The sequence below is a fragment of the Notamacropus eugenii genome, chromosome 2, assembly GCF_028372415.1.
Source record: "Notamacropus eugenii isolate mMacEug1 chromosome 2, mMacEug1.pri_v2, whole genome shotgun sequence".
Classification (NCBI taxonomy): Eukaryota; Metazoa; Chordata; class Mammalia; order Diprotodontia; family Macropodidae; genus Notamacropus; species Notamacropus eugenii.
In genome coordinates, this window is record NC_092873.1 from 351,314,769 (window position 1) to 351,340,330 (window position 25,562).

Consider the following 25,562-nt stretch of genomic DNA (forward strand, 5'->3'; position numbering starts at 1 on the left):
GAGATGCCTGAGATCAGGGGGTCTCCCCACTGAGGTTGTTATATGTAGGACCCTTCTTTTGGTTTTTGACCTTCTTGTGGCAAATATTGGCACCAAAGATATAGCCTACTCACTTTTCTTGCCACATTCCAAATACTTTTCAGAATAACTAGAATCTAGTTATTAGACTAATTCACAGCTCTACTGTGTGTTAGTTCTTTAGTTTGTAGGCAACTTCTGCCTTATACTCTCAGATTGGAAACTCCTGGAGGCAAGGATGGTGTCTCTTTCATCTGAATCTCTCTCTAGGACATCGACAGAATATCTTCAATTTGTGGAATTAAAGGGTAAAGAAAGAGTGGTGAGCCTAAATACCTCTCCTCCTCCTCAGTCTCTCAATGATCTCCATTCCCTCAAACTGTCCAGACTTCTGGCTAAGGCAATTTTGGCTTCCCTCCTTGGGCTCCAGAGGCTGATGTTGTTTGTTTTTCCTTTGGAGGACAGTAATCTCTTCCCAGCCTACCACAGAGCCAGAATCTGTAGTGGACAGAGCCAGGGAGCTGCAGAGGGCTAAAGAACTTGAAGATTCCCAGACCCTGCACTCTGTAGCCAGAGAGATGGAGGAAGAGGAGGAGGAGGGCAGAAGGGCTGAATATAGGAGAGGAGGGCCTGGAACGAGAGGGCAGCAGAGAACAGCAGTAGCTTTGAATGAACTCTGAGAGCAGTGCCAAGAGCTGGCACCAGCTGGGTCAGGATCAAAGCTGAATCAGGCTGGCAGAAGCCAAGAAACGATTCAAGGGATTTGGGAATTTTGGCCCAGGCCTTTCCCTGGAGAACTGGGTAGGGGGACCTCCCTGCCTGACTACAGGATGAGGTCCCGACTGACATCTGGAATCAAACTTGTTAGGAGAGGGTTGGTTACTGGCCAGGCCATCTGAGTGGCTGTAGGTGTTGGAGAGTGAGTAAGCTCCCTTCATCAAGTCTATTGTTCCCCTGTGATCAGTTTCACTTATGACATAGAGGTCAAGTTCACTGCTGGTCATTTTCATGCCTAGTCAATTTCACTTTCCCTCTCCAGCCTCAGAAGAGGGGGTGGAAGTGAGAATGGTTCCCTACTGCCCTCCGACTCTTCTCGTTAGCATGAAAAATTAACCACCTCATGACTGCAAAATTTTACTTGATTTTCTTTGAAAACTTTCCCTATGGAGGGTGAGGGAAACCAATCTTGAAGTCTGGATAAGATACCTGGTTTCCCCTTCTTTCCATTTTTCCCTCTTCCCTTAATATTTATTACCCAAAAATCTGTACTTTTTTTTTTTTGCAATTTAATTATCATCCTTTATGTTTTATGTGTTGGTTTCAAGAAGGTTCAAGAGACAATTACACAGGATGCAAGGGGACAGGGTATTGAGGACTGAAGGGCGGACAAACAGAGGGACAGATATGGAGGCTGTGAACAACAATCCCCCCACCCCTGCTCCCACGGGAAAAAGGGGGAATGTCACCTCCAATCCAATGGGGGTATAGTAAAAAGGATTTCAGGGTCAGAGGGGCCAAGCACCCATACACATGCTAAAACATACTTGCAAAACCTTCTCCCAAGTGGAGCAACTCCCAACCCCACCCCCATGCCAACCCCCTCCTTCTCAAAGGGAGGGAGAAATAAATAAAACTCTACTTCAGGGAGTGACCACAAGGACAAGCCTCTCATTCCCCCAGACAGAAGCAAGTCAAAGAGATGGCATTATGTACAGTTTCCGGGTTTCCACAGTTTCCGTCATGATCTCGCCCTGCCTCCATGCCAAAAAAAAAAAAAAAAAATCCTTGCTTTCTTACACGGGTCCTGGAGAGCCCTCTCCCAAGTCAAAAGGAAGGGGCCCTTAGCAGGCCTCTCCCAGGGCCTGGGAATCTCTTCTTTACTCCAGGATAAGTAAAAAGAGGATCACCGTTTTTGCAACATCACTTTTCCAGGCCTGAGGAAAACAGGATGGGAGCAGAGGGTGGTGGAAATTCCATTGATAAAAATGATGGTCATTCCCCTCTGTCCTTCCTCTGCCTGATGATCAAGATGGGAAGAGGAGTCCTTTCCAGGTCCCGAATACCTGGGAGAGTACTCTTAAGTTGAGTACAATCTAATCCTCCTACTATCCTGCTTCTCTGATACTGAAGTTTACTTTTCAAACTGATCCTCTCCTGCCCCGCCCCCAGCCTAGATCTGATCAGCCTTCATCCTTCATCCCAGATCTAACTGGCCTTGCAACCACAGTGAAAGGAATTCTCTGCCCCTCAAGGTGCCTAGGAGTGGGGGATGGAGAGAAAGGCATTCCTGTATGATCAGCCTCCCTCTGTTTTCCTATTCTGGAGGCGGTGGAGTGTTAGAAGGGAGGGATCACTGGCTTGGTCCAGGGCTGGAACCGCCAAACCCTGGGTGAAGAAAATGAAGAGGGAGGACAGATTTTAAATTCCCTCAGAATCTTCTCTGGCAGCTTCTGGAGACAGGATCCTGTCCCAGCTCAAGAGATTATTGAAGAGAAGTGTATGTGTGTATGTGTATGTGTGTGTGTGCGTGTGTGCATGTGTGTGTGCATGTGTGTGTGTGATGGGATGGTGGGGGGCCCTATCAAGGATAGCAGCCACCAACAGAATTACTCAGTCACACACATTGACCAAAATAGCCCCATCTCATGACCCTGATCTCTTGGGCAAAGGAGTAGGGACACCTAGAAGTCTGGGGTAAGGGTGAATCTGTATCTGCAAGGGAAGATCCCCTATTCCCCACTTTCCTGCTTTCCTTATAGGGAGAAGAATTCATCATTACTGATGGGTGTTTGTGTGACCTTGGACAAGTCATTTCCCCCTCTCTGGGCCTCAGTGTCCTATAAAAGGACACGGTAAATGGAGAGGAACTAGATGGTTGCGTGGGTCCCTGCCAAGTCTGCCCATGTAAGATTCTGTGATTTTTCACTGCCAGGAATCTGACCAGAAGAGTAGAGTAGGAATAATAGAGCAGTTGGAATTCAAAGTTCATCAGAGGACAGTATTTCACCCCTGGGGTTCACAGTGTCAAGTCCACATGACCATATCTTCCTGCCTTTTACCAAATCCCCTTTCTGTCACTGAGCTTGTGGTCATGGGGGCGAGAGGATGTCTTTTCTCCTTACCTTCTGCCCCAAGCCCCTTCTCCACAACCAGAAGGCAGGAGTTGGAGGTAGAGAGCAGGGGAAAGAGAAGAAAGTGAGGAGGGAGGGGCTGCTATCACATATGGAAATCAGGATGGTCAAGAGAGGGAAATCGAGGAAAAGAATGGAAGCCCACTCCATGACCTTTGACCTCTACCCCCTGGAGAGAAGGAGGGTCACTCTCCAGTGGGCCTCCTTGAGGATTTGGCTCGAGTGTCTGAGACAGTCTGAAAGAACGTCTGAGGACCTGCTGAGGGAGTGAGGGAGAAGACACCCCCGTGGGTAACCATTAGCCAAAAGGGTGACTCCCCTTGAACAGAAGGAAGTCTCTCCTCCCTCTCCAGTTTCCTTCACATCTGAAGGGCTCCGCCCTGTGGGATGCTGAGGGGAAGGGGTTGAGGGGAGGGAGGGGCGCCCCAATGCCTGCTCAAACGGGGGAGGTGGCAGTGGACTCGCTGTAGAGGTTCTCCACAATGTCTCCCCTCTGGATCCGGCGCAGGGCAGCATAGAGGGCGTCCAGGGTGGCACTGTCTTGGGCAGCCCAGCTGTCGAGCAGAGCCCGGACAGGGCAGTCCTCTTGGGTGAGGGAGTCTATATGCTCGGGCAGGTAGCCCAGCTCCCCTGCCAGGTGTCGCCAGGTGTCTCCAGAGGAGCTATTCAGCAACTTTTCAACTTCTTCCCGTTTGGCTGGTGGGAGGCTGCTGTACAGACCTCCATCCCCCTTGAGAGCTGCAAGAGAGTTGGGAGGGTAGTCAGGCAGGGAGAGGTGCACCCCTTACAAGATGGACAGTGGGAGACTCCCTTCTGGGGAATGAACTAGCCTTGAAGCAGCAGGGTTTGGAGGTTAGACTTGTAGAAGACGTGAGACCATGGATAAAGGACTCAGAATAGGTTGTATCAAGGCAGCCAGGTAGCTCAGTGAGCTGATAGAGCACTGGGCCTAGAGTCAGAAAGACCTGAGTTCAAGCCCCACCTCAGATGCTTGTTAGCTATATGATCCCTGAGCAAGTCACTTAACTTCCTTTTGCCTTAATCCACAGGGGAAGGAAATGGCAAACCACTACTGTACCTTTGCCAAGAAAACCACATGGACAATATGATACACATGGTCATGAAGTGCTGGACACAACTGAATCTACTAAACAACATCAATGGTTGTGTCATCTGTCCAAAAGGAAAATTCATAGACTTAGAGCTGGAAGTATTAAGACTAATGAGTTATTTACCTTTGGCTCTTAGTTTTCTCATCTACAAAATGAGGTCTTTGGGTAGATCAGTCGTTTTTGAATTTTAATCCATGAACTCAAAGGGTCCATGGATATATTGCAAGGGTTCTGTGAACTTTGACAGGAAAACAATTACGTATTTTTTCAATATAATTGGAAACCTATATATTTTCTCTCATGCATTTAAAAAAAAACATTATTCTGAGATGGAGTTCACTTCCAGATCCCATGAACTGAGAGAAAAGCACAGGGAGAGAATGTGACCACTCTAAGTCAGGGGCATAGTCAAGGTAAATTCTGCTGTTCTTGCTCCCAGGTCCACTCCCTCCTCCTCCAACCGACCAATGATGGGGGTGGGGGTGGGGGTGGGGAGAGACAAAGAGGGAAGAGGAGGGGGTGTGAGACAGAACTCCACTCTGAATGGTCTATGGGAAGGTACAAATGCCTAGTGGGTGAACTGGAACCATGCTATGGGTGGCTAATTAGGGACATAATTAACCACTTGTCCCTGGGAAGTCTGGGGCAGGAGGCTAATTGCAGCCACTTTCTGGGGTAATTAGCCCCAGGGGGGCAATTAGCTTGATGAGTCTGGAAGTTCTGGTTTAGAAAAGACCTCCCAGCTCCTCTGGCTGGAAGGGGTTTCCAAGGTCATCTCCATTTCCCCAAAGTCTGTGCTGACCACTCCCCTCTTCAGTTCTAGATGCATAGAAATAGTTAGATGGTCCATAGAATGCTGGACTTAGTCTGGAACACCTGAGTTCGAATCCTGCCTCAGACACTTACTAGGTGCAAAACCCTGTGCAGGTCACCTTCTGTGCCTTAGTTTCCTCATCTGCAAAATGGGGACCTACTTCACAAAGTTGTCATAAGGATCAAATGAGATAACATGCAATGTGACTTACAGACCTTAGGGGGCTACATAAATGCTAGCTATGATTATCATTGTTTTATCATCATCAATACAGAAATTTCTCTTTCAGATTATTCCTTGGAAAAAGGTAATACCATTCACTTGCCTTGGTTACTTTCCTCCTCTTTAAGTCTAACCTCCATCCTTACTACAACAGCCTATTTTATCAGAACTCAGGGGAGGGTGCCCATGGGTGTCCCAAGGTGTGTGGAGGATTCCCCCTGAGCCCCAGGTCCAGGTACCTTGGACTTGAGCTGTCTGAGTCTGGGGCTGCTGGTCATGGAGACTCTGGCTATCCACGGAGATGCCACTGTCACTGTGCAGCTTCTCCCCCTCTGGTGATGGCGTCTGGTTCACAGGCCGATTGTTGGCACCTTGCTTATTCTGCTTACAGCTGTTCCACCTGTGGGCAGACAGGGCCAGGCCCAGTGCTTCAAGCTGGTGCCAGTCCTGGCTTACATTTGCATATGGCCTTGGATACTCGTGTGTATGTGTAGCATAAGTACTACTAATCATACATAATGCATACATGTGAGTGGTCATGTGCATGGGTGGGACATATATATAATGGGGTGGCAGTGACATTGTTTTCTACTTCTCTTGTGCATTTATTCAGTAACATGTATTATAGTTCTTATCTATCACCTTTATCTAGAATGTTAAGCTTCATGAAGGAAGAGACCATATCTTACATACATTTTCTGCACCCAGTGAGTGACCACCCAGCAGGTAAAGCCTAGGAACTGTGAAAAAGACATTAGATAAAGGCTGAGCTACTGATGAGGGAAAGAAAGAAGGAAGGAAGGAAGGAATGTGGGAAAGAAGGAAGGAGGAAGGGAGGGAGGGACAAGGGAGGAAAAATGGGGGGAGGAAAGAGGAAGGAAGGAAGAAGAGGAGGGAGAAATGGAGGGAGGGAGAAAGGGAAGAAGAAAGGAGGGTAGAAGGGATGGAAGTAAGAAGGGAGGGAAGGAAGAAAGGAGGGAAGGAAGAATGGAGGAAGGAGCTACTGATTTCTTTTTAGCTCTCTGCCCACATGAATTCACTTTCTTCTATCATATCCAGAGGCTGGGAAGCAGATGGAAAAACTGAGTCTGGTTCTCAGCTGAAGTAAAAAGATACATGCATTTTGGGGTTCGGGTCATGAGTCAAAGACTCAGCTTCCAGAATCAAAGGCCAAATATCCTCACAATTATGACTATCCAAAAATGAAGTAGGCTGCCCCAGGAGGAATAGACTGAATTATTATTTGTCAGACACGTTATATAGTAGATCCCTACTCCGGTATAGGCTGGACAAAATGATTTTTGAAGCCTTTTCCAACTCAGAGATTTAATACTCCAACCCCTAAATGTCTAGAGAATAGAACTTTAGTCCATAATTAAGAGGAAAGAACTGTGTGACTTTGGGCAAGTCATTTTTCTCCCTGAGTTTTAGTTTTCTCCTCTGTAAAATGGACTCTATAATCTTTAAATCCCTCCCAGATCTGGCATTTGAAGGTCCTTTCCAGTTCTGACATTCTATTCCAAGGTCCCTCCTAGTTCTGATATCCTTTGTTCTAAGCTTCCATTGTGACCGAATAGCTTATGATTTTGTGATTCTGGGTCAATGGTCAAGAGACCAAATTATAATTACAATTCTCTTTCCATAAATGTGGAAAAATCTAAGACCAAAGGTAAAAGTCAGATATCTGAACTGAAAGGCTTCAAGCCCACAGGCCCTCAGCCCTCTTACTTACCTCTTGAAGACAATGTAGGCCAGCAGACCCACAACCACCGCAGCCAGGATGGAGCAGTAGACAGGGATGAGATTGTCAGTGGTACCTCGAGTCACTACGGGTTGGGAGCTGCCCATCACAGTAGTCACCACATCAGCCACTGTGCTGGCCTCAGTTTCAGGTTCTGGGGGCTCATGAGGCTCCTGGGTGATTGGGGGTGGGCTGTCAGAGCCCAGCAAAGGTGTGGTCCGGGTTGTCCAGCGGGCTGGGATCTCTGTCCAAGGATTACAAGACACAGGAGGTGAGTAAGTCCTCCCCACCCTTACTTTGCATTCTCTCCATCGACTGCCTCACCCCTCAGTCTTCCTTGCTTACACTTTCCCTTTACCTAAGACCCCAGCTCAAATCAGAAGCCCCTCTCACCTTAAGACTCCCCCATTGCACATTTCTGAGGCATAGGGTGATAGGAATGGAAATGATGAGGTGCTTGTAAGCCTGTAGATGGCTGGAGTGCCAATAGGGCTCCTGTACTCTGGTCTTTGGGGGGGTCCCCTGAACTTCTTAAACCTTATCATTTCTGTGGCCCCCTTTTGTAATGCCAATATGGTGGGCAAGTTCTTTAAGGAATGCAAGTTCCTTAAGGAGCTCTACCCACCATATTGGCATTACAATAAACCTCTGACACCTTGACTTAAAGAATGATTGAGTCCATGGATTTATTCCAGACTATCTTCTCCTGTACTCCAGTCTTTGGGGGGGGTCCCTGAACCCCTTAAACTGCATCAGAAAGGGTAAGTGGATAAAGGTGTCCAGGCTAGCAGAAGAGTGCTGGACTTGGCATCTGAGTTGGAAGTCCAGACTGTGATATTTACTAGCTGTGTGATCTTGAGAAAAATCACCGAAACTATTTCCTCATCTGTAAAATGAGAGTGTTAGTGCCTACTAACAGGTTATTCTGGGGATCAAATAAAATAAATCTATATAAAGAACTTTGCAGAGTGGAAAGCTATATACAAATAGCATCAATTATTATTTTCATTGTTTGTGAATAGTTGTGTTGTAGATGTGTATATACAGATGCCAGGAGAGAATGGCCAGGGCTAAGAGCAAAGGCAGGAAATGGACAACAGCAATGGCCTCGAATCAGAATCCTCCAACCCACCAATAAACCTCAGTGCTATGGGATTCTGGGAAACAAGCTGCCCCCATCAAGCCTTACCCTGAAGAACGGGAGATACTTTCTCAAGTTTAGACAGAGGAGATATGCAGCTTCTATAAGGAGCTGGCTTTTGTCCCTGTCCTGTCCTACCCCCTATCACTCAGTCCATGCCACCATGACTCCTTGGAAACTGAAGGGCTCTACTGATGGCACCCTTTCCTTGGTCCATGACTAGGCAAAGCCCAACATCTGTTTCTGAATTAGCAAGAGCCCTGCTTGGCCCGGCCCCACAATGTGTCTGATCTTGCCACCCAAAGAACCACCATAGGGCAGACTTAACCCTTAATGGGGAGGGAGTAACACCCACACTCTGGGAAATGAAGGGAGGTTGTAGGTTTCTGAGCCAAGAAAGCAAACAATGCCTACTGGTGGGAAAAAGGAAAGGTTAGATACTTTGGTCCTGTGCTTGTGCCAGCTGAGCACTGCCAGCTTCCCTGCTAGATCAGGCATCTCATGGCAGAAGTGGGTAGGATTTTCCATTTCACCATCTAGGCAGGGGGGCACCCGCTGCCAGCTATTATAGCCTATAGATGCCCTGGGGTATCTGTCTAGGCATGGAATGCTTATCCTCAGCCATGTGAGGGCTGACCGAAGGGAGAGAAGAGACAAGATGTCTTATAGGCTGCATCTACTAGGCAGGCCCCTCTTCTTTCCTACCCCTACCCCTCCAAAGTATCCCCTGGTTCACTCATCCAAACAGGAACTACCTCTTTGCCTGCCTGTATTTCCTTGACTTGAGGATAAAGTCACTTCAAAGCATCTATGTTTCAGTCCCTGCTGAGGGATGTGTCTTCCAGATGTGTATCTGGAGTCCATCTGATTGGGAGAGATGGTGAGGAGAGGTAAACCATCTGCTGCAAGCCGACCATCCCACCCCTGGGGTGAGACACCAGCTGAGTCATCTGGCAGCATCAGAGAAGGCAAAGCTTCCTGAACTTTTGCCATGACCATGCTGTATGACTTTTGGGGTGAATTGCTTTCCTTTGTGGGCCTCCAGAACCACCATTTATACTCTGATGGATGTCCCCACAATCTCTTCCTCTTCCCTCCCAACCACTGTCCTTCAGATTTTGTCATGTCCTCTTCTCAGACTATAGCAAACATACTCAGTCAGGCTAAAGGGACTGGATATCAACAGGGTCCGTTAGTTTACAAGGGAAGTGGCTAGTCAGGTAATTATGGTAATTACCAGGGAGGTCCGTGGTATAGGAGGAAGGGAACAGGAGAGGGGTTTTCTAGGGCCAGAATGGATGGAATTTGGGTCAAGAGCCAATAATGAGTTTTATTCCCACCCCTGACCCCTTTTCCCCCTCCATCTTCCCAATTCCCTCTAATTTTGGGGGGGTGGGAGGTGGGTGGGAAATGAGATCCAGATGTGGCCATGTCCCCTAGCATCCCAACCTGCCAAACCTTTGGCCTGTCTGGATAGCTGTTTCCAGACTAGAAGCTAGCTCTGGGTGGCAAGGAGGGAGGGAGAAGCTTGGGATGATTGACAAACAGACCTGCTTTTGCATCTCCCCCACCCCCTGCTTTTCATTTTAAATCAAACTTGATGGTTAGCCCAGGTGCAAAGGTGTCATTGCACACTGGAGGGCAGGTCATCTTATTAGTATTTGATACATATATCCAGGAAAGTATGTTATCATAGGGGTGCAGGACAATCAAATTAAGAGCCTAATTCCATTTCCCAGAACTGCTAATGCCTGCATATTTTGGAAGGAACCAGATGGGGGAAGCTAGCAAGATGTTTACAAATGTCCCCCAGTGGCAAACCATCCATCTCTCCTCCAAACATCTCCTTCCTCTGCTTCTAAGCCCTTATCTGGCCTTTTCCCAAACATGGGCTGTCCCAACTTGCCCAAGGAGAGACGCTCAGGTAGGGAAACTCTTCCCTTTCTGGCTCTGCCTGGAAGCAATGAGTTTCCAGGCTTTTATTTTTTCTCCTTCTACCCACCAATCACCTACTTTAAGATCTTCTACAAGGGCACAGCACTCCTACTCCTTTCTATTTCCCAGAAGGTGTACACACAGAGGCACCCACATACGAACATGTAAGTAACATACATACGCGCACACACACACACACACACACACACACACACACACACACACCCCTGGTGTGAGCCCAGATGGAGGAAAAAGAGAAACCTTCTCCATCCTTGCCCTGTTTCAGAGAGAACTTACAGCTGGTGAGGAGTTTAGAGCTTCCTGAGGGCAGGAACCATAGGTCCTTGGTCAGACTGGAGGCCCACCAAGAGTGGACCTGTATTTCCTCTTTCCCATTGCCTAGGAGAAAGCTCTGCTCATGGTTCAGTCCTTAGTGCTAAGGGTCAACTAGGAGTAGGCTGAAGCTAACCTTTTGTAACAGTGCCAATAGAAATCCCTTTCTGCTGATAGTAATCCCCTAGAAATCCCCTTCCAAGCTGTTACCCTGATGTTAGGACTCTGTCCCTGAGAAAACACCACTTTCACTTGCCAGCTCCCTTCTTCCCCCACCCCCGATGTGAGGCTTTTTCACTGGTTCTCAGGTTGGAATTGCCCTCCTCACCTCACGAACCCACCATATTTCTGGGAATAGAAATAATAAACCAAGGACCAAAAATAACTTGGAATTTCCTTTAGAAGTCTTTCTTCTCCTTTCTTTTCTTCATGGTCCTCATGTCTCCAACACCCTTACAGAGGATTATCACCATTACTTTCCTAGTTCATCCCTGGAGGAACTCCTGCTGCCTGCCTCCTGCCTCCCCCATACCCGATGCTTCCTGACCCCCCAACTCCACCTCCATTCACAAACTGACACTTTTGAGAGTTCTATCCAATCAGACGCTGTGTTTCTGAATTCCTTGAGCAAAGTCTCTTCAAGTCCTATGTTCCCTAAACCCCTGCCCCTTTCCCTTCTTTTAAGAGGAGAGCACAGTTCTCAGAAAATAGAGATGTATGCTAGGATTGGCTCTGCCACCGAGTAAGTGTGATCTTCAACAAAGCACTCCCCCTCTCTGGATCTCAATTGTCTTCTCTGTAAAGCATTCATTTTAGAAGAGATTCTTGCTCAGTATTCACATCTTATGATCCTCTGATGTAAATCTCTACTCACCTCTTGTTCTCCAACCCCTGTCCTTGCATAGTGGAAAGAACCATGACTTGGATTCAGGAGACCTGAGTTCAAATCCTGATCAGACATTCATTGACTGTGTGATACTGAGCAAGTCACTTAACCTCTCTCAGCCTCAGTTTCCTCATCTGTAAAATGGGAGTAATAACCCTTGTACTAATTACCTCATAGAATTGTTGTGAGGCAAGCGCTTAGCAAACTTTAAAGTGCTATGAGAGGCAACTAGGAGTCGCAGTGGAAAGAGGACTGACTATGGAGGAAAGAAGACCTGAGTTCAAATTTAACCTCAGATACTTCCTAGTTGTATGATCCTGGGCAAGACATTTAGCCTCAGTTTCCTATAAAATAAAGTAATCATAGCACCTATTGTTGTGTCAAATGAAATAATATTTATTAGCTAAATACAGTGTTGGCACACAGTAGGTTTGTGGAGAAAAAAATTCTTTTCTCCTTATCCCCCATCAGTGACTTATTTTACTCTTCTCAGTGTACCCTATTCCTAGACTTAGTCTCTAAGGATTCTACTTCAATATTCTCTTTCCTAACTCCTTTCTTTTTACTGAGGAAAAAAACTGTGTCACAAAGAAAAGTGACTTGACTAAGGTCACACAGTGAATTAATGGTACCTTGTCCATGGTTCTTCCCCACCATACCCAGCACCCCTAGAACATCAGAATCAGAAGGAGACTTGGAGGCCACTAAGTGCAACTCATAACTGAGCAAAAATCATCTCTACAGAATAAATTCCTGATCAGCAGTCAGCTTTCACTTATGTAGATCTTGGGTGACTTTTGATGAGGGTTCCACTAGGTCCTAAGGCAACTCCTTCCACTTGGGCATCACTCTCATAGCTAGGATGATTTTGTGGGCAGCAAGTCTAGATTTTCCTCTTTTTGTCTTCCACTCAATCCTTCTAATTCTGATGAAAAGCTCTTTGAGGCCATGATAAACAAGTTTATTCCTCTTTCCATGTAACAACTTTTCAAATACTTGAAAATGTCCCTCGTGTTTCTCCCAAGTTTTCTCTTCTCCAGGCTAAGTAACCCCATTTCCTGTAACTGATTATGAGGCAAAGACCTTTCCACATCCTGCTTGCTTTCCTCTGCATGATCACTAACTTATCAGTACCCTTCCAAAAGATAACTCCTATGGAACACGATATAACAGATACAGTCTGACCAGAGCAGAATCTCAAGAAACTGTTATTTTCCTAATTCTAGCTATTATGCCCTCTTAGGCAAACTAAGACTTCATTAGATTTGTTGGTCACTTTAGCACACTCTTGACTTCATACTAGGTTTTCAATCTTCTGAGACCCTTAGATCTTTTTCAGACAAATTACATAGCTTCACTCATTTTGTACTTGTGAAGTTGATTTTTTTACATTGATATCTATCAAATTCCATCTCTTTTGATTCCACCCAACATCCCAGTTTACCTAGGTCTCTTCAGAACCTGCCTATTATTTGTGTTATCTGAAGTAGCTAGATAGTACCATGGATAGAGCACTGGGCCTGGAATCAGAAAGACTTGGTTTCAAATTCCTACTCTGATACTTGTTAGCTTTTTAACCCTGGGTAAGCCATTTAACTTCTACCTACAATACCTCAGTTTTCCCAATTGCAAACTGGAGATAATAACCATCTATTTTCCAGAATTGTTATGGAGATCTAATGAAATAACATATTATTTCAAAGAATAGAAATGTTTAGCACAGTTCCTGGCGGCAAGTTGGTGCAGTGGATAGAAAGCTGGGTTTGCAGAGATGAACTCATTTTTCTGAGTTTAAATCCAGTCTTAGATACTAACTGTGTGATCATAGGCAAGTCACTTAACCTTGTTTGCCTCAGTTTTCTCATCTGTAAAATGAGCTGAAGAAGGAAATGACAAACCACTCCAGTATCTTTGCCAAGAAAACTCCAAATGGAGTCACAAAGAATTGGATGCAACTGAATAACAATAACCATTTCTTTCTTTCCTTTATAGTCTTTTCAGGTTTGACATTAGCAGATTTGGTAAGTAAATTTGCCTTCTTCCAGGTCACTGACAAAAATATGATATATCAAAGGGTCAAACCCTGATCTCGTAGTACATTCCCACTGAAGTCCTCCTGCCATGTAGACATGGGCACATTAGTCACAGCTCTTTAGATCCAGCCATTCACAGTTTCAAACCCACTTAAAAGGACTGTCATCTAGACTGTGTCTCTCTATCTTTTCTGCAAGAATAGCAAAAGGGACTTTCTCAAGTGCTTGTATAAAAATCTAGTTTCCTAACCTATCAGTTTAGCATCCCTCCTTAAAAAAGAATCAGGTTAGAAAAGAAATGACCTATGTTTTGCATGACTGCTCATATATAACCTATATCAAATTGCTTGCAATCTCAGTGAGGGGGGAGAGAGGGAGAGAATTTGGAACTCAAAATTTTAAAAAATTTTTAAAATGTGTTTCATGTAAATGAACAAAAAATTTGAAAATATTTTTAAAAGAAGTGGCCTGTTCTTTATGATTACCACTTTTTAAAAATAAATGTTCACTAATTCATGGCTAACTCGTATCTTTAATAATATATATTCTGTAGAAATGTAGTGAAATATCACTGCATGGGAAGAAACAATGAACATGAAGAATTCGGAGAAAACTTAGAAAGACTTATATGAACGGATTCAGAATGGAATAAGCAGGATCAGGAAAACAACAACCCCAACAACTACAACAGCTGAAATGACCATCCATGGCACTAGAAGAGAATAAAAAATGCTCGGAACCCTCACTGTTGAGTATGACATCTAGAGGCAGCTAGATGGCGCAGTCTACCACTGCCTGGAATCACAAAGATCCGAGTTCAAGACCCTCCTTAGATGCATACTGGCTGCATAACTCTGGACGCTGAACCTCTTGGTGCCCAAGGCATCCCTCTAAATCTCTAAATTGCAACGAAGCCTACATTGGTGGAGGGACTTTTCTCACCCAAGTATTTCCTATACTATTAAATCACAGGTTGAAGTCCCTATTTCTATACGCCGGGCACTGTTTTGGGAGATGGAAATACAAAGACAAAAAAAAAGTGACTTTAAAACAAAAGGCATTAACAACAACAAAGAAAACCTAAATATGGTGTAGAATTTTGTGAGAAATTGAAATCAAACTCACTTGTAAATTATTTTCTTTCCTTTTTCAGAAAACTGGGCCAACATTCACCCTTCCTCAATTCCATCTTATTCCTCCGTTCTCGTCCTTTGTCTATCTCTCTGAGAGGCGCCCTATCTGTGCCCACTTCTTTGCCTCTATCCACAGGTCTGCCAGGATTGACCCTGGTCTCCATCGTCATGCCCCATTCCCTGCTCACCTTCACACTCCCTGTCTGACCATCGGGTGCATTCCCGGGTTTCTCGTTCCGTCTCCTCGCAGGCTGTGCAGGGCAGGCAGGGGTCCACGTGGTTGGCCTCATCTGAGTAGGTCCCCTCAGGACACACCTCGCAGACAGTGTTTTGCTTATCTAGGCAGGAGAAGACGAGGCCAGAACCTGGCTCGCACACACTGCAAGGTTTGCAGAGCCCTGACTCTTCGTCTTGGTAGTATCCGTAGGCACAGCGGCACACAGCATCGTCAGCCTCCACGCAAGGTGCCAACATGCTCTGCAGCCCCACGCACTCGGTGCATGGCTTGCAGGCTTCCGTGGCACTGATTGTATCTGAGAAAGTCACACCTGCGGGTTAGAAAGAGAGCAGCATCAGATCAACACCTAGGCTTCTCATAATCCTGGGATTATGGAATAGCTTCTTCCACCCGCAGCCCACCTCCATCCCATGCAGGTACTGCCCCCTCATCCAAGGTCAGGCCAGAGTTTAAGGATTGTAAAAGTCCTCAACTCAGAGTCCTCTACTATTAACATTTCACTCCCTTTCCACACTGATCCCCCCCTCCACACGCACACAGCCATTGCCAGTCATTAACCTCTTCCTCCCAGACCCCAGACACTGCCCTCTCCCCTCCCCAATTCCCAGACACCAACTGGCCCTCCCAATCAATCCCTAGACACTGGGATCTTCCCTGCAACCACTAAACACTGAGCTATCTATCTCCCCCTTCCCCAAATTGACCCTCCACAAGCCCCAGAATCTTCCTACCTCATAATCCCCAAACATTGAGCCCCCACAATTCTAAGACACTGAGTCCTCCCCCAGGCCCAAAGAGTGATATCTTCCTCTCACTCTTAGATGTTGAACTTTCCATTTCCCACTCCCTCTCACCTTCTTCCATCTCCAGCCACTGAGCTGTTCCCACAGCAGAGCAGGACTTATGAATTTACTTCCCTTGGATCCAAAAGGGCTGAAATTCTCACTCTCAGGTGAACACCCCCAGCCACAAGGATGCAGGGGCAAAGTGCCTAGCTAGGGCACAGAAATGATTGTTGCACCTCAGGCCCTGGAATCCCCTTGCCTGGACTGGTGCTTCTGCTTTAGGTAAGATTATAAATTAATCTCTTTGGGGTTCCCACCCTGCTTTCTCCAAGGCCTGGTTCAGATGCCATGGTAACCACCTAGGCTACAGATCCTTCAGTTTATTGATTCTTCTCTCTGTCTTCACTCCCTTTTCTTCCCTTCTTCAGGAGCTTGGGAAAGCAGGAGGTAAGGTATGGGGAGGAGCAGAAAGTTTAAAGGGCAAAAACATTTGGTTTAGCACTGAAAAATGTCCTAAGAAACAAAGAGGGTGCCTGGTCTATAGAAGGCCAGATCACAAGTAGGACGTCCCAATCATGCCCCTAACCCAAACTTCTGATGCTCTCAACTCTGAAAGTTATTCTAGTCATCACCATCTAAATCTACCCAGCCCTGTAGGTTTATAATGGGAAGGGGGATGTTGGGTCAGGAAGCGGAACGATTATGAAGTGAAGAAACTGGGCACAGAGAAAAAGGATTCATATAGGATAGAATCAAATTATTTAAAGCTGAGTCTTAGGTTCCAATCTTTTGGTTCTCCTTGAATATGGACTTCAAAAAATGAGGGATAGCTATGTGGTGCAATGGATACAACATGTGCCCTGAAGTCAGGAGGACCTAAATTCAAATCTGGCCTCAGACACTTACTAGGTGTATTACTCTGGGGAAATTTCTTAACTGTTTGCCTCAAAAAAACAAAATTAAATAAAATTGGACAGAACACCTTCATCATGTTCTTACCCTGTATGTTTTGGTGGGACCATGTTGCTTCATGTACATAATGAGCATGTAGATGAAGACAGGGTAAAAGAAAGGCCAAGGTTACACAACAAAATAATAACAATAATCTAACATTTCTAAGGAATCCTGTGATATGAGCCTTTTTTTCCATTTAGCAGATAAGAAACTGAGATCAAAGGAAAGAAGTGATCTGTCCAAAGTAACAGCCAATATCAGTACCACACCATCCTCCATCATTTGAGAAGTCATAACTCTGCAGGGGTAAGAACTCTAAATGAGGGATAATCAATGTCTAAGTGAATGGGAGAGAATTCTGAGATGAAAAAGCTGAAACTCCTCTCCCAATGGAGAAGAGTAGAAGCTAAGCTTGGATTTGGAATTCAGGGCTATGCAAAGATATGAAGAGATGAAAAATAATCTAAAGGTCATAAGATAGAAGATGAGGGGTGGGGAAGGGCAGAGACAGAGGAAAAGGGAAGAATATCATGGAAAGGCAGGAGGAGAAGGAGAGGAAGGAGGGAAAGAAAGTAGGAAAGATGAAAAGACCTTCAAGTCCCTCAAGAAAGAGGTTTTACAAAATGCAGCCCAGTGGTGTCTTTTTAGAGAGAAAGGCGGTACATATGGTGAAATGGTCACTAGTCTTGTTTTAGAATTAGAGCGGATTAAAATCCTGTCTCTCTACTTACTACCTATATGATGTTGGATTAATCACTTCCTCTCTCTGGGTCTGCAAAATCAGCTGCAAAATCAAGGGGATAGATTAGATGATCTCTGACATTCCTTGTAGGTCTGAATTTATGATCCTTGAAGAGTCAAACAAAAAGAATTGAGATTAACTTCCAAGGGGGACCAAAATTTGTTAGGCAGCAGAAAGTCCATTTAAGTCATAGATAAAGCAGGCCATGAGGTTTTTAAGAAGGGGATAGCAAAGACTGAGAGACAGAGGGATGGCCGGCTGTTGTAAATATTTTGGTTCAGAGGGGAGGGTGCTCTCTTCGGCCTCAGGGGGTGAAAATTGGCAGGCAATCTCCTGGGAATATGTTTTAGGGGGTGTAAAATATGTAGTGTTTTTGTTTTGTTTTAGCTACTGAGAAAGGTGAAAATAAAACTGATTGCTGGGTGGGAAATGTTTTAAGAACAAGGGGAAAATCTGCTGGGGTCTCTTCTTCTGAATAAAGTAACTCATTAAGCCAGGTCAGTGATGTGCTCAGGGCCTGAGGTGAATTCTTGGCATGGATGGATTCTAGCTCCAAGTGAGTGGCAGCCAGATGCCCACTCCAGTTCTTTCCCTAAGTGTCTTCTCTTCCTAATTTCCTCTGGACTGAGTGGCAGAAGGCAGAAAGGCTGCTGAAGGAATAAGTAAGTAGTAAACAAGGGAAGTATTGGTGTCCAGGACTTTTAGGTGAACCTGATCTATGAAAGGCAGGTTCAAATAGGCCCAGTGATGGGGATGTGAATTTTTGGCATGGAGACTTCAGATACTGCTCCCTGCTCCAGGCTTAGGAATTCCTATGGAGAATGGTAACTAACTTGTTATGTTACCAAGCTTTCCTTTGCTCCCAAGATCCAAGATCGGATATTTAGAGCCAAAAGGGACCTTAGAGGTCCTTAGGGCCAGTAGATGAAGAAACTACAGCTATGAAAGGTTGACTTGACTGAGTCACTTAACTAGGGTCACACAGCTAGTAAATGACTGAAACAGAATTTGAATTCAGGTCTCCCTAACCCCAAGCCCAGTACTCTGTCCACTCTGTTGTTTCTAAGATCCTTCACAGATGCTTCCCCCTTCCTCCTAGGATCTCTTGCCTTCTCCAACCAGCTTAAAGAATATCTTTCCCACCTACCCCGCACCCCACAAGCCCCATGAGATGCCTCATGAATAAATAACAGGCCCCCATTAGTTCTGGTCTGGAAGAAGAGCCTGAGTGAGCATATTTCAAAGGTGGAGGGAGAGGGAAAAGTTGAACTAGGAGACTGACTTGCTCTCTAAGGGTACATCTGAACTCCCACCTTCCCCCAGACTTTCAAGATGATTAGGTCTCTCAGAGGATAGAGAACACATTGCTGAAGCAAGGGGGATTATGGAGGAGGGAAGTGACTGAAGATGTGTTCTTAGAGTTCCCTAAGATGTGTGAGCTGGGGGAGGGGCAAAGGGAGGGAAAGACAAGACACAGAGAAAGGGAGAGAGGGAGAGAGGAAAAGGGAGAGAGAGAGAGAGAGAGAGAGAGAGGGAGAGAGAATGAGGGGGAGGGAGAGACAAAGAGAGACAGAGAGAGGAGAGAGAGAGAAGGGGAGGGAGAGAGAATGAGAGGAATGAGGGAGAGACAGAGAGAGAGAGAGAGACAGAGAGAGAGAGAGAGAGAGAGAAAGAGAGAGAGAGAGAGAGACAGAGAGAGAGAGACAGAGAGAGAGAGACAGAGAGAGAGAGGGAGAATGAGGGAGAGAGAATGAGGGAGAGAGAGGAGGAGGAAGAAAGTTCTAATACCAAGTGATTCCTGAGCCAACTGTATCTCTAACATTGTGACTCCTCCGGCCCCGTCCTTGACACTGAACTCCACCCCACCCCCAAAGCTGACATTTCTGGGCCCACACCCACAAGGCCTCCACCCCTTCTCCTTGAGGAAGACTAGTCCTTTGGGTGGAGGAGGGAAAGGGGGATAGATGTATTTCCTTTCCCTTTAGAATTCTGACAAGATTGGGGCCAAGTGGAAGGCTGCTTTAAAAAAAGGGTCCCGGGGTGCCAAGAGCATCCACCTTCTCCAAGGGCAGATTAAGGTCTACCCACCTCCCTGGGACAAACTGGAAAGGAAGGTCTGTGCTCTGGGAAGGTAAGGTGGGGGAGGGGAGGAACACTATTCGAGAGTCATATGGAAAGGAAATGACTTCCAGTGGACCAGGAGAGGTGCTCGGTTGTTGGTTTGAGCAGACTTTTTGAATTGGGAGTCACAGGCATGAGCTAAAGCCCCAGTCTCTGTTAGAAAGCAAAAAGGAGTGAAACTGAGCCTGAGAACCTGCCCTTCTGTGACTTGGAGGAAATCACCTTCCCTCACTGGACTTCAGTTTCTTCATCTGTAAAATAAAACAGTCGGACAAGATGATCTCTAAGGTCTTTTCCAGCTCTAAACCCAAAAATAGAGACCTTGCCATTTATTGCAACTAGGTGGCACAGTGGATAGAGTTTTCTGGAGTCGGAGATCTAAGTTCAAATCCAACCTCAGACACTTACTAGTTGTGTGACCTTGGGCAAGTCACTTAACTTCAATTTGTGTTTCCTCGACTGTAAAATGGGGATCCTAAATAGCATCTACCTCTCAGGGTTGTTGTGAGGATCAAATGAGATGTTTGCAAAGTGCCTGGCACATAGTAAGTACTATCCTCATTATTATTATTTCTATTACTGCCACAAGTCACAATTTCTCTAAGCCTGTTTCCTAGTATCCAAAATGGGCATCATGATACTGGCTTTCTGCATTCCCCAGGGTTTATGAATTTTAAAGTGCTACAGGAATATAATTATCATTATCATGCTAACAGAACACTGGAACCCAAGGATGCAGATCCAGCATAGGATCTGTGCCCACTAGCCAGGTGTGCTGGGATCATACTTCACAGTAAGAGAGGCAAAGGTCCTGCCATGCTCGACTTTTTCCCACAAAGCATCTCTCTCTTTCAGGACACAGCGGCTTCCTTCCCTCCTCTTCCCCCTCCTCCACCTCCTGCCCCCCCCCCCCCCTCCTCTGCACCTTCCTATATCTGTACTGGGAAGAACACTGACTGACAAGAGTAGATGGCCATGTCCTCAATGGGATCCCCCAAGGTTAGACTCCCCAGCTTGTCAGGGATTCGATCTCTCATCCCCCAGCCCCACTCACCAAAGTGAAAGAACAGCCATTGATTTTGATGCTTAGATGATATTTTTAGCCTAGATCTTCATCAGCCCCTCCTCCCCACTGCCTGACCCAGACACAACAAGGGGCATTTCTCTCAGGAGATTCCTTTGCTTACCTCCAAGACAGGTTGGTTTTTTTTAGAGGGGGAAGGTTGTTCTTTTAACTATACTACAGTCCCTTTCAAGATCCAAATTAATTCAGTTCAACTAGGATTTATTAAGTATTTGCTACGTGCCAGGTCCTGGACTAAGTACAAGGGATTCAGAGATAAGAATGAAACAACAGACTTCAAGGAAATTTTATTCTATTGGATGGTCCTCCATTTTCACCAAGACAGGAGGTATCTCATAAGTAAGCATAGTGGAAGGAGTGCTGGACTTGGAGTCAGGAAGACCCAAGTTCATATCTCCCCTCTGCTACATAATAGCCATGAGATCCCAGACAAGTCATTTAACCTTTCTCAACCTTAATTCCTTCTTCTCTATAAAATGAGGATGTTACTCATAGCACTAACTTCCCAGGGTTGTTGTGAGGTGCAACTGAGTCAATTTAGGGGGTCTGGAAAATCCATTAAGCGATTAGAACTGCACTAAGACTTTTGGGACACCCTGGATATGTAAAACATTTTGTAAACATTGAAGCCCTATGTAAATTTCAGGTATCTATTCATTATTATGACTACTCCCAGCTGAGAAGACCCACTGAATTCTTTCTGCTAGTTGGGATTAACAAGAGGTTTTCTTTTCTCACTTCCACCTCTTGGAACCCTTTTGTTCTGTCAAAGTTCAGCCCAAATGCCACTCCCTACAGGCGGCCTTTCCCAGTTCTCTGGTTATTAGCCCCTCCCCCATCACTGTATTTATTTTGTATATAACTTAGATTTTATTATTGAACACATTCTATTCCCCTAATAGAATGTAAGTAAGCTCCATGAAGGCAGAAACTAACACACACCTAAGTACTGGCACAGGGGTTGACACATAGTAGACATTATTAACACTTGTTGCATTAATATGTGTAGTATTAATATTAAGTAGCTAATTAATGTTAATAGTTTGTGGTTGATCCCTGACTCCAAGTTCAGTACCCCATCTGCTAAGCCATGGTACCTCAAAGATAAAATATTTAAAGCTTGCAAAGAACCTCAGAATTCATCTTGTGTTGTATCTGACTCTTTGTGCCCTATTTTGGGATTTTCTTGGCAAAGATGTTGAGTGATTTTCCATTTCCTTGTCTGGCTCATTTTACAGATGAAGAAACTGAGGCAGACAGGGTTAAGTGACTTGCCCAAAGTCACATAGCTAGTAAATGTTGGAGGTCAGATTTGAACTCAGAAAGGTGAGTCTTCCTTACTCCAGGCCCAACACTCTGTGCACTATGGTGCCACCTAGCTATGAAAGTGCCTTCAGAAACTGTTAAATTCAATCCTTTCATTTTAAACTCAAACTCAGGAAAGTGGAGTGACTTGCGTAAGGTCACACATGTAGTGTCAGAGATGGAAGATGGCAAATACATTTACCAGATACAGTACCTGAGAAAAATTAGAGGAGGGAGAAAGTATTTTTATGGAACAAAAGGATCAAGGGAGGCTTCCTGGGTGTCACAGCTAGGTCTTAACGGAGAGGATTTTTAAGAAGCTTTATTTACTGGTGATGGTTAGGAAAGGGGCATGTGATCATAAGATCATAAATTTAGAGCCAGAAAAGACTTTAGAGTCCATCAAGTCCAACTCTCTCATTTTATAGAGGAGGAAACTGAGGCATGAAGAGGTTAAGTAATTTGTCCAGGGTTACACAGCTAGGTAGAATCTAAGGAAGGATTTGAACTGAGACACTTCTAATTACAAGTCTAGTATTCTACCCATTAAGCCATTCTGTTTCTCCATGACATTAGGGAACAGTTGATAGTCTTGATTGGTTGGAACATATGAAAGAGGAGTAATGTATAGTAAGCCTAGAAAAGGATCACATCATCATTTCCTCCATTGGGTAGCTAGATGGCAAAGCAGATAGAGTGCTGGCCCTGGAGTCAGGAAGACTCATCTTCCTGAGTTCAAATTGAAAGTCAAACACTTTGTGTGAACCTGGACAAGTCACTTAACTCTGCTTACCTCAGTTTCCTCATCTGTAAAATGAGCTGGATAAGAAAATGGCAAACCACTCTAGTATCTCTGCCAAGAAAATCCTAAATGGGATCACAAAGAATCAGACAAGACTGAATAACAAAAATAATTTCTTCTTCTATAATTAGAGGGAGAAAGAAAATCAAACACTGTTCTGGCTGTCCCCAATATGTCCTCAATTCTGTCCCTCCTCATCTCTACCTCCTGACTAAAGTCATAGCTAAAATCCCATCTACCACAGGAAGTCTTTCCCAAAGTCCCATAATAGTGCCTTCCCTCTGTTGATCATCTCATTTATCCTGTATATATCTTGTCTGTACATAAGTTGCTTGCATGTTGACTCTATGAGTTCCTTGAGAGCAAGTCCTGTTTCTTTTTGCCTTTCTCATATCCTCAAGGCTCAGCACAGTGCCTGGCATGTAATTAATGCTGGTTGACTTGACTTGACACATGGAAGAATGTTTCATACATACAAGAAAATTTCTTGTAGTCTAAAACTGGAAACAAAATGGTAGAAGAATGACTAGATAAGTTGTGGTATATGAATTAATGGAATAATATTTATTAAGGGTTCTTTTAAGTTTAACTATAAAGAATCCAGAGAAATCTGGGAAAACGTATATGAACTGATGAAGAGTGAGGCTAGTCAGCTAACAAACATTTTATAAGATGACTGGTAGAGAGAGTGAGGTTGATGGCTTTGTGCAGCTCTGCCCCACTTCAATCCAACTCATGCTCAAGTCAAGACATCACCCCCTGACATCATGATGTCACTGGTCCCTTTCGAGTCAAAGAACAAACAATGACATTAAGCATTGGGCCAGGCACTGCGCTAAGCACTCGTGGTAACAAAAGAGCAATTTGCCGCACTGACTACAATACTGGAAAGGAAAATAGCATTGAAAGATATTAGAACTGATCAGTTCAATAAGCAATCCCAGCTTCAGAGGACTGACATTGAAAAGCTTCCTCTCTGCAAAGAGGGGAGCTAAGTGGTGTAGGTGACTGAATGTTTGACATTGCTAAGATGGATCTGAGTTTGAATCTGACTTCGAATACTTGCTAACTGTGTGACCCTGAGTAAGTCACTTAACCCTGTTTGCTCAGTTTCCTTATCTGTAAAATGAGTTGGAGAAGGAAATGGTGAACCACTCCAGAAAACTAACCAACTAGTTGGCTGGTTTTGCTCATCTGTGAGAGAGCATTCTGTTGTGGGCAGGGAAGTTTGAGAAGTAACAATGATATTAAAAAAGAATCAATAAAGTATTTTGTTATAAAAAATGAAATAAAATGAAGGGAATGACATCGCTCACGACTTGGGAACAAAGGTACTATGGGTTGTGTGCCACTTTAAAAAGTGGTTTTGATTAATTATATTTATAACTCTTATAGTGACTCCAAAAATAGACAAAACAATACTTTCGTAAAACCTAATCAAATAAGGATGTTGGATTGGCTGATTTCTACAGTTCTTTTCAGAACTGCCATTCTGTGGCTCCAGGTTTCCATTCAATCAGGGTTCAGAGGTCTCTGCTGAGCATTCTCCCAGCAATTTTAACTTCTACTTCTGCTCCAAGCCTCCACTTTCTGAAGCCCCAGCCCCAGCCCACTGCACCCAATCGCCTCTTCTCCAGGTACTCACTGTCTAGGCAAGGCTCACAGACAGTCTGGTTGACCCCACAGGGCTGAGCCACACCCTCTCCCAGGTTGCATGCTCGACAGCATTCGCCACTCTCAGTGTACAGGTTGGTGGGACAATCCTCCTTCACTTCCCCCATGGACACCTGTGTGGGGAAAGGGAAAATGGTCAGGCTGGGGAAGATCCTCAGGAAGTCTGGGGAGGTAGGGAAGAGAGTGAATCTTCCGATGGATCAAATGCCCCTTCCTAATTCACTTGATTAGAAACACCTGGCCTGGGGATGAGCTCACTTGGGAGGCATTAGGAACATCAAAGCCTGGGGAAGAGAGGGACACTGGGTGCCTCCCTCCACTGATCCCCCCAAGTGTGAGGGAGTGAGGTCAGAACACTTGTAACTAACCAGCTGCTAAGTTCACTCCTAGGTTAGATCTCCTTTGAATAGGGGAACTTTCCCCTATTCTTAACCACCCTCCCCCCAAACCTTGGTCTTTTGGAAGTATTAGGGAATGGAGGTGGGGCCTTTGAGGACCAGCCTGCATGCTCCCACAGTCCTCCTCTCCCCCTGCCACAAAGAGAAAACAGGAACACGTAAATAGGCATGCTCATGCATGTGGAATACAGATCTGGGTTCCAATTCTATCTCTGTCATCCATGTCTTTTCAAATCCCTTTCTGGGTCTCAGTTTCCTTCATCTGTCAAAAGACATAGACAATGCCTAAATAAAAGTCAACCAAAGGGAAAGAGTCTGGAATACAGAAAGAGAGTACTTGTTATAGATGACAGTAAAATAGCCTTATAACCACCAGGCTACTCTGCCTCACAAGGTTTTGATTTCCAAAGAACAGAGGACTCCCCTGCCTCACCACACACATACACACACAGAGACACTTGGAACAGCTCAGTAACCAGGGGAAAGGGGAGTCAGATTCCTGCCACTGAAGCATCTTTGGCCAGGGATAGGAACAATTTAGCACTGGATTCTCTTGGGAGTAGGAGTGGGAGGGCTACTAAAGTCTTGTTTTATTTTCTGTCTCTTAAAAAAAAAGAAAATTAAAAGCATCATAAGGACTATGGAAACTCCAAAATCTACCTCACTCGTTATAGACCACCTAGCCTCATTCAGGTCCTGGTGCTGTGGGACCAAAAGAGAAGTCACAAGGTCATTTTGTCCATGCCACTGCTTCTACATCAGCTGGCTTGAACTTCATCCCAATGTCTCAAAACAGACAAAGAATTTGGACCTTTGGAAAGAGTTGGAAGAGTGAGGGGGATTGACAAACTGGAACCTCATGAGAAGCAGCTGTAAAGGACCTGTGTGGCTCACAAAGGGGACAGACAGATATCCCTTCTTCCCAACACTGTACCTTTCCCAGGAGGCAATAATATAACC

The 25,562-nt window shown here is 45.1% G+C and overlaps 1 protein-coding gene across 1 annotated transcript in view; it reads right to left on the reverse strand.

Moving 5' to 3' along the window:
* Positions 1-1,800: 1,800 nt before the first annotated feature.
* NGFR (nerve growth factor receptor) overlaps positions 1,801-25,562 on the reverse strand; it is a 28,853-nt gene continuing 5,091 nt past the window's right edge. The window contains exons 2-6 of the mRNA XM_072646116.1: positions 24,176-24,317; positions 14,688-15,047; positions 7,030-7,282; positions 5,537-5,697; positions 1,801-3,887 (exon numbers count right to left, since the gene is read on the reverse strand). Coding sequence (XP_072502217.1) covers positions 3,586-3,887; positions 5,537-5,697; positions 7,030-7,282; positions 14,688-15,047; positions 24,176-24,317 — 1,218 coding nt within the window. The 3' untranslated portion in view covers positions 1,801-3,585. The remainder of the gene's footprint in view (positions 3,888-5,536; positions 5,698-7,029; positions 7,283-14,687; positions 15,048-24,175; positions 24,318-25,562) is intronic.